Genomic DNA, 16,007 nt, shown 5'->3' on the forward strand with positions numbered 1-16,007 from the left:
AGACAGTAGAATGTCCAACTCGTTCACAAAGTTCCCAAGTTGTCCTGGAGGGCGATAAATAACCACCAAGTATAATTTGTATGGCTCAGTTATCATGATGGCATGATATTCAAACGAGTTGTGGACCTGAGCAGGCAGCAACTGTGTAAACCTCCAATCATCAGAGACGAGAAAGCCTCTCCCGCCTCATCTACCAGACGAACGACTGGTATGCGAAAAAGCATAACTGGTCGACAACGCTGCAGGCGTGGCAGTATTCTCCGGCCTAATCCACGTCTCTGTAAGCGCAAGCAATTGAAGCGATAATTGTGAGGCCAGAGCAGGAATGAAGTCCGCTTTATTCACTGCAGATTGGCAATTCCACAACCCTACAGAAAAAGTAGGACAAGCCTGCTGAACTGATTGTTGCCTTTCAACACCAGTACGCTTATTAACCTGACCGGATACAGGGATATGTTGAAGGCACATTATTAGAAGGATTGTCAGCTAACAAGACAAGGTGAGACAAGAGTGAAACTTATCTGAGAGGTGCCTTGCTTGTGTCCTTGCTCGGTGGACTCGTCGCAGGTAGACTCGATTCGTCTTGACACGAGTAAGTCTTCACACGAGGACAGCTGCACACGAGCGCTGACGCTCCAGCACAATAACCACTTTAAATGCTAGTCCTAATTGATCACGCGGGAAACCACCCCCTCTAAAAACTCACGACACCAAGGCCAGTCTAAGCGCAATTAAACAGACAGCCGTAATGAAAACAATATCAACTACCACTACCCACTACGGCTAATAACTAGTTTACCAACTTGTAACTATGACAACTACATAAACAAATCCCTTAACAACACGAGACTCACATACAATTAAAACTTACAGCAAGTGCGGACGCAGCTCCAGAAAAAAAAACAGTTGAGTTCAGTAAAGCTAACGTTAAGAATCTACTTAGTCCAGCTACACTTAAAAACACCACCCCCTCTAAAAACTCACGACACCAAGGCCAGTCTAAGCGCAATTAAACAGACAGCCGTAATGAAAACAATATCAACTACCACTACCCACTACGGCTAATAACTAGTTTACCAACTTGTAACTATGACAACTACATAAACAAATCCCTTAACAACACGAGACTCCCATACAATTAAAACTTACAGCAAGTGCGGACGCAGCTCCAGAAAAAAACCAGTTGAGTTCAGTAAAGCTAACGTTAAGAATCTACTTAGTCCAGCTACACTTAAAAACACCACCCCCTCTAAAAACTCACGACACCAAGGCCAGTCTAAGCGCAATTAAACAGACAGCCGTAATAAAAATCAATATCAACTACCACTACCCACTACGGCTAATAACTAGTTTACCAACTTGTAACTATGACAACTACATAAACAAATCCATTAACAACACGAGACTCCCATACAATTAAAACTTACAGCAAGTGCGGACGCAGCTCCAGAAAAAAAACAGTTGAGTTCAGTAAAGCTAACGTTAAGAATCTACTTAGTCCAGCTACACTTAAAAACACCACCCCCCCTAAAAACTCACGACACCAAGGCCAGTCTAAGCGCAATTAAACAGACAGCCGTAATGAAAACAATATCAACTACCACCATTTAGCCTTAAAGGTGCTCTAAGCGATGCCACGCGTTTTTTAGACATTCACATCACCTAACCAACCGCTAGCTGTCTGTGTCCTAAATACACTGTAAAAAAGCGCAATCTCTGTGGACAGCCCAGGCTCCAAAAACGGAACCAAAAACAACCTGGGCAAACCTAGCCCATAAAAACATAACAAACTGTTCCAGCAAATGAGAGATGCGCGTTAAGGAGGGTTTAGGAGAGTTTCAATTGCACGGGAGCAGCACGGGAGGGAGGCGGAGGAAGTAGCGAGTTAGCTCTCTGTTTTGTTTGAAAGTCAACAGAAGTGACGTTACCCAGCATCGCTTAGAGCACCTTTAAATGTATTATTTAAGTCAATGAAATTTAACAATTAAAACCCTCCTTCTTTTCTGGGTCCTGACAGTATCTTCTAAGTGTTTCTTATTTTTCCATGTGAAATTAACAAGCATTACGTTGATTTCTTTAACCAGAAGCCTTGGAGAATTCATTAATCAGTTCTATGGCTGGTCCAAATTGATATTTATCTTTTAGAAACAAAGCAGCGTCATCCGCCAGTTATTTGTATTCCTCTTTGAAATATAGATAGACCTCTTATATTAGGACTATTTACAAGCTTAGTCTGAAAATTAACTGTTCCAAATTTCGTGAAATGTACTATATGACCTGGGTATGACCTGGAAGTAGAATGTTGTTTTCAATACAAACAAATCATTGGGTATTTGCAAAAACACATTCCTGCTTATTGCAGAACCCCCCAGACACAAAATGATGCAAAGTCTGCATCCTCACAATCAGTAATACTTAAAAGTGTTGCTGAGATATGTTGCTGATTGACTGTATTGGTATTTTGTGAGGCTTAGTCTGAAGATCTGTGCCAAAGTGCCAAAAGAATGGACAAAATTAGTGACCAGTGAAAACAATGTTTTTGATGTTTTTGATCAAATCCAATATGGCATATATATACTGTATGTGTGTGTGTGTATAGACTGGTGCGGTTGAACTACAGAAAAGCAGGCATATTGTATCAATATAGTAGTGCTGGGAGTATACTGTTTTCTTCATGGAAAAATATGGGGTATGGAATACTTGCATCTACGAAACTGTGGGTAACAAAGTAGCCTGAAATTTTGACTTTTTGCCCTACATACTTATTTAGTCAGATTTTGAGCGGATACTGTGACCTTTGATGTTGTTAAGAAGTTGACTGCATGGGTTTTGCTACATGGGAACTATCTAGAGCTAACTTCTCCGTGCACACCTCAGACATTACCAGTTAAAGGCTCTGGGCAGGTAAGAGTTACCTGATAGCAGTAATGGTGGCACCTAAATGACTATTGATATACAGCGGGGAAAATAAGTATTGAACACGTCAACATTTTTTTCAGTAAGTATACTTCCAATGAGGCTACTTGCATGAAATTTTCACCAGACACTAGTATTAACTCAGATAATCCACCCATAAACAAATCCAAACATTAAAGTCCATAGGTAGAGTTATGTGTAATAAAGTGGAATGACACAGGAAAAAAGTATTGAACACGCCTGCTGAAATGTCTTAAATACTTTGTGGAAAAGCCTTTATTCGTAATGACAGCTTCAAGGCATTTCCTGTATGATGAAACTAACCAGTTACAGTATTCTGGTGTGATTTTGGCCCATTCTTTTCAACAGATAGTCCTTTAATATTGAAGATTCCAGGGGTCCCTCTTGTGAATCCTGATCTTTAGTTTACTTCTAAAACTGTTCAATTGGATTGAAGTCAGGGCCTTGATTTCCTTTCTCTGAAACCAATTGAGAGTTTCCTTTGCTGAATGGTTTGGATCATTGTCCTGCTGGAAGGTCTAGCCATGTCTCATCCTCATCATCCTGGTGGATGGTCAAGATTCTCCCGGAACAAAATGACTCAATTCATCATTCCTTCAACTGTATGAAGTCTGCTAGTACCATGAGATGAAAAACAGCCCATACCATGATGCCACCACCTCCAAACCTCACTGTTGGTAGGGTATTTTTAGAGTGATGCACAGTGCCATTTCTCCTCCAAATATGGTGTGTAGTATGACATCCAAAAAGTTCAATTTTGCTCTCGCCTGACCAGAATACATTCTCTCAGTATTTCATAGGATTGTCCAAATGTTGTGTAGCAAACTTTCAACGAGCTTTGACATGTTTTTCTTCAGCAATAGAGTCATGCGGGATGAGTGTGCATAGAGGCCATGGCGGTGGAGTGCATTACCTATGATTTTCTCTGTAACAACTGCACCAAGTCTTTTTGGAGCTTTCTCCGAGTGGTCCTTGGCTCTTGGGCTACTCTTCTGACTATCCTTCTGACTTCCTGGTCAGAAATCTTGCAAGGAGATCCTGTGCATGGCCAGTGATGATGCAGTGATGTTCCTTCCACTTGCAGATAATGGCTCCAATACTGCTTGCTGGATGCTTCGGAAGTTTTGATGTGCATCTGTAACCAGTTCCATTGATATGTTTTGCAACAATAAGGTTGCAAAGGTCTTGGGAGAGCTCTTTGCTTTTACCCATTATGAAATGCTTCTTGTTTGACACCTTGGTAAGAAAAAACCTTTTTATAGCCCACCAGTATGTATTAACCCAGCTTATATCAATTTGGACAGATAGGAGGGATAATTTCTCTAACTACTTATAGATTCCAGTTTGTTCCTTGCCATTTCTTGCCTTTGTGTACTGCTTTTTCTTAGTGTGTTCAATACTTTTTCCCTGTGCCATTCCACTTTTTTACTCATAACTCTACTTTTAGACATTAATGTTTGGATTTTTATATATGTGTGGATTACCTAAGTTAATACTAATGTCCGGTGAAGATTTCATGCGAATAGCCTCACTGGAAGTATACTTACTGAAAAAAATATTGACGTGTTCAATACTTATTTTCCCCGCTGTATTAAAAAAAAGAAAAAATATGAAATGCCATAAAGTATAATTCAAATGGTCTTGTGTCAATAGAGAGGATATGCTTTCCACAAACTGTTTATCGGTCATAGGATTCTGATTATGTGTTTTGCCTCTGCAGAAAGGTCGCCTGCATTGTGATCCAACCTTTGAACTTGAAGAGATGATTCTGGAGTCGAGACCTCTTCATAAGAAGAAAAAGCGTCTGGCTAAAAACAGATCAAGGGACAACAGCAAAGACTCACAATCAGTGAGTGTTGTCTCCACTTGACGAAATGAAATAGGGTGGGATGGGGTGTGAGTCATGTGGTATTATGTTTGACACTTTAATGAGTCTTCACATTTGAACTAGAATGTAATGCCAGAGGAATTACAATAGTGGATGGAAAGCTGCTAAAGTTGGTGGGGAAATTCCTGGAAATTCCTTTGAGTTCATACAAACCCTCGTACCAAAAGACCTTGTGTGGCAAGGCGTTATATAACACTCAAGGTGTTTTTGACCTTGACATTTGACCTTTGACATCCAACATCAATTCACTTCATCTTTGACTCCATCCAAATACTCATACCAAATGTCAGGCACGTATGTCAAGGAATTCTTGAGACATTGCACTCAGAGTGTTCATTGACTTGACATTTGACCTCCAACATCAACTCACTTCATCTTTGAGTCCATACAAACACTTGTACCAAATTTGAAGCATATGCGTCAAACCGTTCTGGAGATATAATGCGCAACGCATGAGATACGGCTGTGACTTTTATTTTGACACACGGGAAACACTTAAACAGGATGTGTAGTTTTAGAGAGCGCCAGATTGTATGCATTAGAAGCTGAGACAGTTGAATTCACAGCTGACACCTGTGCCAGTGTTCTAATTAGCCCAGGAACTACTCTGGGAGCTTAACGAGCGCAGCTGGCTTTAGGCCATTATGACATCACAGCCATACAAGTCTATGGGGGAAAAATGAGCTTTTTGACATTTTTAATCCCCTATTTCTCAAAAAGTATAAACTTTTAAGAAAATCTGAAAAAGTAACTCTCTTGTCCAACTCCAGACCTACAAAACGGTTATTTCAACATGTCTGTACGTTAAGCGGTTAGAGTCGCATTAATTCTTGAAAAGGTAAAAAGAAAAAAAGGTTATAATAACTAGAGAATGTAATTCCAGGGAATTACGAGTGCATGAAAATGAAGCTAGGACAGACATAGCATAGCTTGATAAAAAGTTGATAGTTTAGACGTAGACAGTTTAAAAGTTGAATGTAGATAGTTTAACAGTTGTTAATAGACAGATAGTTTAATAGACAGATAGTTTAATGAATGTTGAAAGTTTAAAAGTTAAATGTAGATAGTTTAAAAGTTGTTGACAGACTGATAGTTTAATGAGTGTTGATAGACAAATAGTTTAAGGGCTCTATATAGGTAGATAGTTGACGATAACTGACAGTTGGAATGGCTCTAATGTTTGCTAGCAGTTATGCTAACAAAGCTAATTATTTTGACCAAGTTACTTAGTTAACTTAGCTCATGTTTTCTAGCAGTTTTGGAAAAAATGCTAACAATGTTAACATGCTAACTATGCTAACCATGTGACTTAGCTAACTTAGCTAATCATTTTAGCAGTTATGAGGTAGATGAGGTTTTAAAAGGTTAAATTATTTGCTAGATAGATGAGGTTTAATATAGTTGGAATGACTGAACAGTTAAATAGGTGGATGGTTTAAAAGGTTAAATTATTTACTAGGTAGATGAGGTTTAATGTAGTTGGAATGACTGAACTAGGTAGATGAGGTTTAATATAGTTGGAAATAGTTGGACTGAAAAGTTAAATAGGTGGATAGTTTAAAAGGTTAAATTATTTGCTAGGTAGATGAGGTTTAATATAGTTGGAATGACTGAACAGTTAAATAGGTGGATAGTTTAAATGGTTAAATTATTTGCTAGGTAGATGAGTTTTAATATAGTTGGAATGACTGAACTAGGTAGATGAGGTTTAATATAGTTGGAATGACTGAACAGTTAAATAGGTGGATGGTTTAAAAGGTTAAATTATTTGCTAGGTAGATGAGGTTTAATTTAGTTGGAATGACTGAACAGTTAAATAGGTGGATGGTTTAAAAGGTTAAATTATTTGCTAGGTAGATGATGTTTAATATTGTTGGAATGACTGAACTAGGTAGACGAGGTTTAATATAGTTGGAATGACTGAACAGTTAAATAGGTGGATAACTTAAAAGGTTAAACTATTTGCTAGATAGATGAGGTTTAATATAGTTGGAATGACTGAACAGTTAAATAGGTGGATAGTTTAAAAGGTTAAACTATTTGCTAGATAGATGAGGTTTAATATAGTTGGAATGACTGAACAGTTTCTCAGGCTTATAGCATAGAATGAGCCTGTATGCTTAAAGCCTGAGAAACTGACAGTTGATCTAGGTGGCCTGGCCACCTGGCACAATATTCTAATTGCTATGATGTCATAAAGCCTGAGAAACTCAGTTGATCCAGGTGGCCTGGCCAGAGCCATATATGGTGATCCAGGTGGCCTGAACACCTGGCATAGGATTCTAATTGCTCTATTGTGATGTCATAATCTAATGTTAAGTCAATGGGGAAATTTTAGTAGTTTTTAATTAATAGTTTAAAAAGTATAAAAGTTACAAAGTTGAAAAATACATAGCTGAAGTCACATAAGTAAGACATACGCAACGCAGTTTGAATGAAGTTTCTAAGTTAACCGGTTGAAGCTGTATTAAACGCACAAAAAGCGTTAGAAGAAGAACTAGAGAATGTAATTCCAGGGAATTACGAGTGCATGAAAATGAAGCTAGGACACACATAGCATAGCTTAATAAAAGTTGATAGTTTAGAAGTAGACAGTTTAAAAGTTGAATGTAGATAGTTTAACAGTTGTTAATAGACAGATAGTTTAATAGACATATAGTTCAATGAATGTTGAAAGTTTAAAAGTTAAATGTAGATAGTTTAAAAGTAGTTGACAGACTGATAGTTTAATGTATGTTGATAGACAAATAGTTTAAAGGCTCTACATAGGTAGATAGTTGACGATAACTGACAGTTGGAATGGCTCTAATGTTTGCTAGCAGTTATGCTAACAACGCTACTTATTATGACCAAGTTACTTAGCTAACTTAGCTCATGTTTTCTAGCAGTTTTGGAAAAAATGCTAACTATGCTAACCATGTGATTTAGCTAACTTAGCTAATCATTTGACTGAACAGTTATATAGGTGGATGGTTTAAAAGGTTAAATTATTTGCTAGGTAGATGAGGTTTAATATAGTTGGAATGACTGAACAGTTAAATAGGTGGATAGTTTAAATGGTTAAATTATTTGCTAGGTATATGAGTTTTAATATAGTTGGAATGACTGAACTAGGTAGACGAGGTTTAATATAGTTGGAATGACTGAACAGTTAAAATAGGTGAATGGTTTTAAAAGGTTAATTTATTTGCTAGGTAGATGATGTTTAATATAGTTGGAATGACTGAACTAGGTAGATGAGGTTTAATATAGTTGGAATGACTGAACAGTTAAATAGGTGGATGGTTTAAAAGGTTAAATTATTTGCTAGGTAGATGATGTTTAATATAGTTGGAATGACTGAACTAGGTAGATGAGGTTTAATATAGTTGGAATGACTGAACAGTTAAATAGGTGGATAGTTTAAAAGGTGTAATAATTTGCTAGGTAGATGAGGTTTAATGTAGTTGTAATGACTGAACTAGGTAGATGAGGTTTAATGTAGTTGGAATGACTGAACTAGGTAGATGAGGTTTAATATAGTTGGAATGACTGAACAGTTAAATAGGTGAATAGTTTAACAGGTTAAACTATTTGCTAGATAGATGAGGTTTAATATAGTTGGAATGACTGAACAGTTAAATAGGTGGATAGTTTAAAAGGTTAAATTATTTGCTAGGTAGATGAGGTTTAATGTAGTTGGAATGACTGAACTAGGTAGATGAGGTTTAATATAGTTGGAATGACTGAACTAGGTAGATGAGGTTTAATATACAGTAGTTGGAATGACTGAACAGTTAAATAGGTGGATGGTTTAAAAGGTTAAATTATTTGCTAGGTAGATGATGTTTAATATAGTTGGAATGACTGAACTAGGTAGATGAGGTTTAATATAGTTGGAATGACTGAACAGTTAAATAGGTGGATAGTTTAAAAGGTTAAACTATTTGCTAGATAGATGAGGTTTAATATAGTTGGAATGACTGAACAGTTAAATAGGTGGATCGTTTAAAAGGTTAAATTATTTGCTAGGTAGATGAGGTTTAATATAGTTGGAATGACTGAACTAGGTAGATGAGGTTTAATATAGTTGGAATGACTGAACAGTTAATTAGGTGGATATTTTAAAAGGTTAAACTATTTGCTAGATAGATGAGGTTTAATATAGTTGGAATGACTGAACAGTTAAATAGGTGGATCGTTTAAAAGGTTACATTATTTGCTAGGTAGATGAGGTTTAATATAGTTGGAATGACTGAACTAGGTAGATGAGGTTTAATATAGTTGGAATGACTGAACAGTTAATTAGGTGGATATTTTAAAAGGTTAAACTATTTGCTAGATAGATGAGGTTTAATATAGTTGGAATGACTGAACAGTTTCTCAGGCATGTAGCATAGAATGAGACTGTATGCTTAAAGCCTGATAAACTGACAGTTGATCAAGTGGCCTGGCCACCTGGCACAATATTCTAATTGCTATGATGTCATAAAGCCTGAGAAACTCACAGTAATCCAGGTGGCCTGGCCAGAGCCATAAATGGTGATCCAGGTGGCCTGAACACCTGGCATAGGATTCTAATTAGAGTGCATGAAAATGCACTCTACTGTTCTTCCTAGGCTTCTTCTTCTTCTTATTATTACAGTGCATGAAAATGCACTGTACTGTTATTCCAAGGCTTTTTACAGTGCATGAAAATGCACTGTACTGTTCTTCCTAGGCTTCTTATTACAGTGCATGAAAATGCACTGTACTGTTCTTCCTAGGCTTCTTCTTATTACAGTGCATGAAAATGCACTGTACTGTTCTTCCTAGGCATTTTATTACAGTGCATGAAAATGCACTGTACTGTTATTCCAAGGCATTTTATTATTATTACAGTGCATGAAAATGCACTGTACTGTTATTCCAAGGCATTTTATTATTATTACAGTGCATGAAAATGCACTGTACTGTTATTCCAAGGCATTTTATTACAGTGCATGAAAATGCACTGTACTGTTATTCCAAGGCATTTTATTACAGTGCATGAAAATGCACTGTACTGTTATTCCAAGGCATTTTATTATTATTATTACAGTGCATGAAAATGCACTGTACTGTTATTCCAAGGCATTTTATTATTACAGTGCATGAAAATGCACTGTACTGTTCTTCCTAGGCTTCTTTCCCCATAGACTTAACATGGGCTGATGACATCACAATGGACTAATTAACTTGATTTGCACCTGGTATCATCTTCCAGCTGCTCATCTAGGCCCCATCAAAGAATCAGTTCAACTGATTGCACCTGTATCAACTGCTTTCTACTGAACTAGACAAACTCTCTTTGTCTCTCCATTCTACAAGGATATAAGACACATTTCATCCAACTTTCTATCCATTCATCCTCTTCAAACCATTCACTCATCCACCCATTAAACTATCCATCAACATCCATTAAACAATCTGCCTATCAACATCCATTCAACTTTCTGTCTATCAACATCCATTACACTATCTACATTTAACTTTTAAACTATATACTCTGTCTGAGGCTTTAAGCATACAATAAATATGGCTCTATTAAGACTGCCGTTAAGCAATTAGAATCCTAGGCCAGGTGGCCAGGCCACCAGCATCAACTGCCAGTCTCAGGCTTTAAGCATACAAACTGGCCCTATTAAGACTACACATCCTGTTCAACTGCTTCCTCTGCCAAAAACTGTTTCAAAATAAAAGTCCTCACTACAATATTTCACTGTTAAACAATTTAACCCTTTAAACTACTGAACTTTTTAACTGTTCAGCCATTGTAACTGTTACTTGTCATCAACTATGACTCCTACCCACTGTCGCTAGTTAGCATGGTTAACATAGTTAGCATGCTAGCATGTTAGCATGCTAGCATGTTAGCATGCTAGTTAGCATTTTTTGCAAAACTGCTAAAAATTATTAGCTAAGTTAGCTAAGTCACATGGTTAGCATAGTTAGCATGCTAACATGTTAGCATGCTAGTTAGCATTTTTTGCAAAACTGCTAAAAACGATTAGCTAAGTTAGCTAAGTCACATGGTTAACATAGTTAGCATGCTAGCATGTTAGCATGCTAGTTAGCATTTTTAGCAAAACTGTTAAAAATGATTAGCTAGGTTAGCTAAGTCACATGGTTAGCATAGTTAGCATGCTAGCATGTTAGCATGCTAGTTAGCATAGTTAACAAAACTGCTAAAAATGATTAGCTAGGTTAGCTAAGTCACATGGTTAACATAGTGCTAGTTAGCATAACTACTAAAAATGAAAACATTAGCTAAGTTAACTAAGTTAAGTATTATCCACCTATTTAACCGTTCAATCATTCCAACTATATTAAACCTTATCTACCAAGCAAATCATTTAACCATATAAACTATCCACATATTTAACTGTTCAGTCACTCCAACTATATTAAACCTCATCTACCTAGCAACCAATATAGTTTGTTTTTACTCTGTATGATATTTTACATCATATTTTTTGCATTTTCATGCACTGTATTTCCTTCAGGAAATGCTTTTCTAGTTATTATTATTCTTCTTCTAACGCACTTAATGCAGCTTCAACCGTTTAACGTAGAAACTTCATTCAAACTATGTTACGTAGGTCTTACTTAGGACATGTGAGCTTTGTATTTTTCAACTTTGTAACTTTTATACTTTTTAAACTATTAATTAAAAACTAATCAAAATTTCCCCATTGACTTAACATTATGATTATGACATCACAATACGGCAGTTAAGCAATTAGAATCCTATGGCAGGTGTTCGGGCCACCTGGACCAACTGCCATTCTCAGGCTTTAAGCATACAAACTGGCCCTATTAAGACTACACATCCTGTCCAACTGCTTCCTCTGCCAAAAACTGTTTCAAAATAAAAGTCATCACTACAATATTTCACTGTTAAACAATTTAACCCTTTAAACTAATGAACTTTTTAACTGTTCAACCATTGTAACTGTTACTTGTCATCAACTATGACTCCCACCCACTGTAGCTAGTTAGCATGGTTAGCATGCTAGCATGTTAGCATGATAGTTAGCATTTTTAACAAAACTGCTAAAAATTATTAGCTAAGTTAGCTAAGTCACATGGTTAGCATAGTTAGCATGTTAGCATGCTAACATGTTAGCATGCTAGTTAGCATTTTTAATAAAACTGCTAAAAATGATTAGCTAAGTTAGCTAAGTAACATGGTTAACATAGTTACCATGTTAGCATGTTAACATGTTAATTAACATTTTTAGCAAAAATGCTAAAAATGATTAGCTAAGTCACATGGTTAGCATAGTTAACATGCTAACATGCTAGTTAGCATAACTACTAAAAATGAAAACATTAGCTAAGTTAAGTAACTTGGTTAACATTATTATCTTTGATAACATAGTTAGCATAACTGCTAGCAAACATTAGAGCCATTCCAACTGTCAGTTATCGTCAATTATCTACCTAAATAATTTAACCATTTAAATTATCCACCTATTCACCCGTTCAATCATTCCAACAATATTAAACCTTATCTACCAAGCAAATCATTTAACTATATAAACTATCCACCTATTTAACTGTTCAGTCATTCCAACTATATTAAACCTCATTTACCTAGTTCAGTCATTCCAACTACATTAAACCTCATCTACCTAGCAAATAATTTAACCAGATGAACTCATCATATTTTTGCATTTTCATGCACTGTATTTCCTTCAGGAAATGCTTTTCTAGTTACAGTGCATGAAAATGCACTGTACTGTTCTTCCTAGGCTTCTTCTTATTCTTCTTCTTCTTCTAACGCATTTAATGCAGCTTCAACCGTTTAACGTAGAAACTTCATTCAAACTTTGTTACGTAGGTCTTACTTGGGATAAGAGTGCTATGTATTTTTCTTCTTTGTAACTTTTATACTTTTTAAACTATTAATTAAAAACTATCAAAATTTCCCCATTGACTTAACATTGCCCTTTATGACATCACAGCAATTAGAATCCTGTGGCAGGTGTTCGGGCCACCTGGATCAACTGCCACTTTCAGGCTTTAAGCATACAAACTGGCCCTATTAAGACTACACATCCTGTCCAACTGCTTCCTCTGCCAAAAACTGTTTCAAAATAAAAGTCCTCACTACAATATTTCACTGTTAAACAATTTAAGCCTTTAAACTACTGAACTTTTTAACTGTTCAGCCATTGTAACTGTTACTTGTCATCAACTATGACTCCTACCCACTGTAGCTAGTTAGCTAAGTTAGCTAAGTAACTTGGTTAGCATAGTTAGCATGCTAGCATGTTAGCATGCTAGTTAGCATTTTTTTCAAAACTGCTAAAAATGATTAGCTAAGTTAGCTAAGTAACTTGGTTAGCATGCTAACATGTTAGCATGCTAGTTAGCATTTTTTACAAAACTGCTAAAAATGATTAGCTAAGTTAGCTAAGTCACATGGTTAGCATAGTTAGCATGCTAACATGTTAGCATGCTAGTTAGCATGTTTTGCAAAACTGCTAGAAATGATTAGCTAAGTTAGCTAAGTCACATGGTTAGCATAGTTAGCATGCTAACATTTTAGCATGCTAGTTAGCATTTTTTGCAAAACTGCTAAAAATAATTAGCTAAGTTAGCTAAGTCACATGGTTAGCATAGTTAGCATGTTAGCATGCTAGTTAGCATAACTGTTAAAAATGTTTAGTGAAGTTAGCTAAGTCACATGGTTAATATAATTAGCATGTTAACATGTTAATTAACATAGTTATCATAACTAATAACAATGATTAGCTAGGTTAGCTAAGTCATATGGTTAGCATAGTTAACATTTTAACATTGTTAGCATGCTAGTTAGCATGGTTACTTGGTTAACATTATTATCTTTGTTAACATAGTTAGCATAACTACTAGCAAACATTGGAGCCATTCCAACTGTTAGTTATCGTCAACTATCTGCCTAAATAATTTAACCATTTCAATTATCAACCTATTTAACTGTTCAGTCATTCCAACTATAGTAAACCTTATCTACCAAGCAAATAATTTAACCATATGAACTCATCATATTTTTGCGTTTTCATGCACTGTATTTCCTTCAGGAAATGCTTTTCTAGTTATTATTCTTCTTCTTCTAACGCAGTTAATGCAGCTTCAACCGTTTAACGTAGAAACTTCATTCAAACTGCGTTGCGTAGGTCTTACTTATGACATGTGGGCTTTGTATTTTTCATCTTTGTAACTTTTATACTTTTTAAACTATTAATTAAAAACTGCTCAAAATTTCCCCATAGACTTAACATGGGCTGATGACATCACAATGGACTAATTAACTTGATTTGCACCTGGTATCATCTTCCAGCTGCTCATCTAGGCCCCATCAAAGAATCAGTTCAACTGATTGCACCTGTATCAACTGCTTTCTACTGAACTAGACCAACTCTCTCTGTCTCTCCATTCTACAAGGATATAAGACACATTTCCTCCAACTTTCTATCCATTCATCCTCTTCAAACCATTCACTCATCCACCCATTAAACTATCCATCAACATCCATTAAACAATCTGCCTATCAACATCCATTCAACTTTCTGTCTATCAACATCCATTACACTATCTACATTTAACTTTTAAACTATATACTCTGCCTCAGGCTTTAAGCATACAATATGGCTCTATTAAGACTGCCGTTAAGCAATTAGAATCCTATGGCAGGTGTTCGGGCCAGCTGCATCAACTGCCAGTCTCAGGCTTTAAGCATACAAACTGGCCCTATTAAGACTACACATCCTGTTCAACTGCTTCCTCTACCAAAAACTGTTTCAAAATAAAAGTCCTCACTACAATATTTCACTGTTAAACAATTTAACCCTTTAAACTACTGAACTTTTTAACTGTTCAGCCATTGTAACTGTTACTTGTCATCAACTATGACTCCTACCCACTGTAGCTAGTTAGCATGGTTAACATAGTTAGCATGTTAGCATGCTAGTTAGCATTTTTAGCAAAATTGCTAAAAATGATTAGCTAAGTTAGCTAAGCCATATGGTTAGCATGTTAGCATGCTAGTTAGCATTTTTAGCAATACTGCTAAAAATGATTAGCTAAGTTAGCTAAGTCACATGGTTAGCATAGTTAGCATGCTAGCATGTTAACATGCTAGTTGGCATAGTTAGCATAACTAATAAAAATGATTAGCTAGGTTATCTAAGTCATATGGTTAGCATAGTTAACATTTTAACATTGTTAGCATGCTAGTTAGCATAGTTAATTGGTTAACATTATTATCTTTGTTAACATAGTTAGCATAACTACTAGCAAACATTGGAGCCATTCCAACTGTTAGTTATCGTCAACTATCTGCCTAAAAATGTAACCATTTCAATTATCAACCTATTTAACTGTTCAGTCATTCCAACTATAGTAAACCTTATCTACCAAGCAAATAATTTAACCATATGAACTCATCATATTTTTGCATTTTCATGCACTGTATTTCCTTCAGGAAATGCTTTTCTAGTTAGTCCATTGTGATGTCATCAGCCCATGTTAAGTCTATGGGGAAATTTTGAGCAGTTTTGAATTAATAGTTTAAAAAGTATAAAAGTTACAGATGAAAAATACAAAGCCCACATGTCATAAGTAAGACCTATGCAACGCAGTTTGAATGAAGTTTCTACGTTAAACGGTTGAAGCTGCATTAACTGCGTTAGAAGAAGAAGAAGAAGAACTAGAAAAGCATTTCCTGAAGGAAATACAGTGCATGAAAATGCAAAATGATGAGTTCATATGGTTAAATTATTTGCTTGGTAGATAAGGTTTACTATAGTTGGAATGACTGAACAGTTAAATAGGTTGATAATTGAAATGGTTAAATTATTTAGGCAGATAGTTGACGATAACTAACAGTTGGAATGGCTCCAATGTTTGCTAGTATGTTTGCTAGTATGTTTGCTAACTATGTTAACAAAGATAATAATGCTAACCAAGTAACCATACTAACTAGCATGCTAACAATGTTAAAATATTAACTATGCCAACCATATGACTTAGCTAACCTAGCTAATCATTGTTATTAGTTATGATAACTATGCTAATTAGCATGTTAACATGCTAATTATGTTAACCATGTGACTTAGCTAACTTCGCTAAACATTTTTAATAGTTATGCTAACTATGCTAACTAGCATGTTAACATGCTAGCATGCTAACTATA

The 16,007-nt window shown here is 35.9% G+C and overlaps 1 protein-coding gene across 1 annotated transcript in view; it reads left to right on the plus strand.

Moving 5' to 3' along the window:
* Positions 1 to 16,007, plus strand: part of stk32c (serine/threonine kinase 32C) — a 484,207-nt gene that overhangs the window by 354,527 nt on the left and 113,673 nt on the right. Inside the window, exon 10 of the mRNA XM_076286494.1 lies at positions 4,658 to 4,786. Within this exon, the coding sequence (XP_076142609.1) occupies positions 4,658 to 4,786 (129 nt within the window). The remainder of the gene's footprint in view (positions 1 to 4,657; positions 4,787 to 16,007) is intronic.

The sequence above is a fragment of the Alosa pseudoharengus genome, unplaced genomic scaffold (assembly GCF_046254945.1).
Source record: "Alosa pseudoharengus isolate Yale_2024_CS ecotype anadromous, Long Island Sound unplaced genomic scaffold, YU_APseudo_1.1 YU_APseudo_1.1_scf_15, whole genome shotgun sequence".
Taxonomy (NCBI): Eukaryota; Metazoa; Chordata; class Actinopteri; order Clupeiformes; family Clupeidae; genus Alosa; species Alosa pseudoharengus.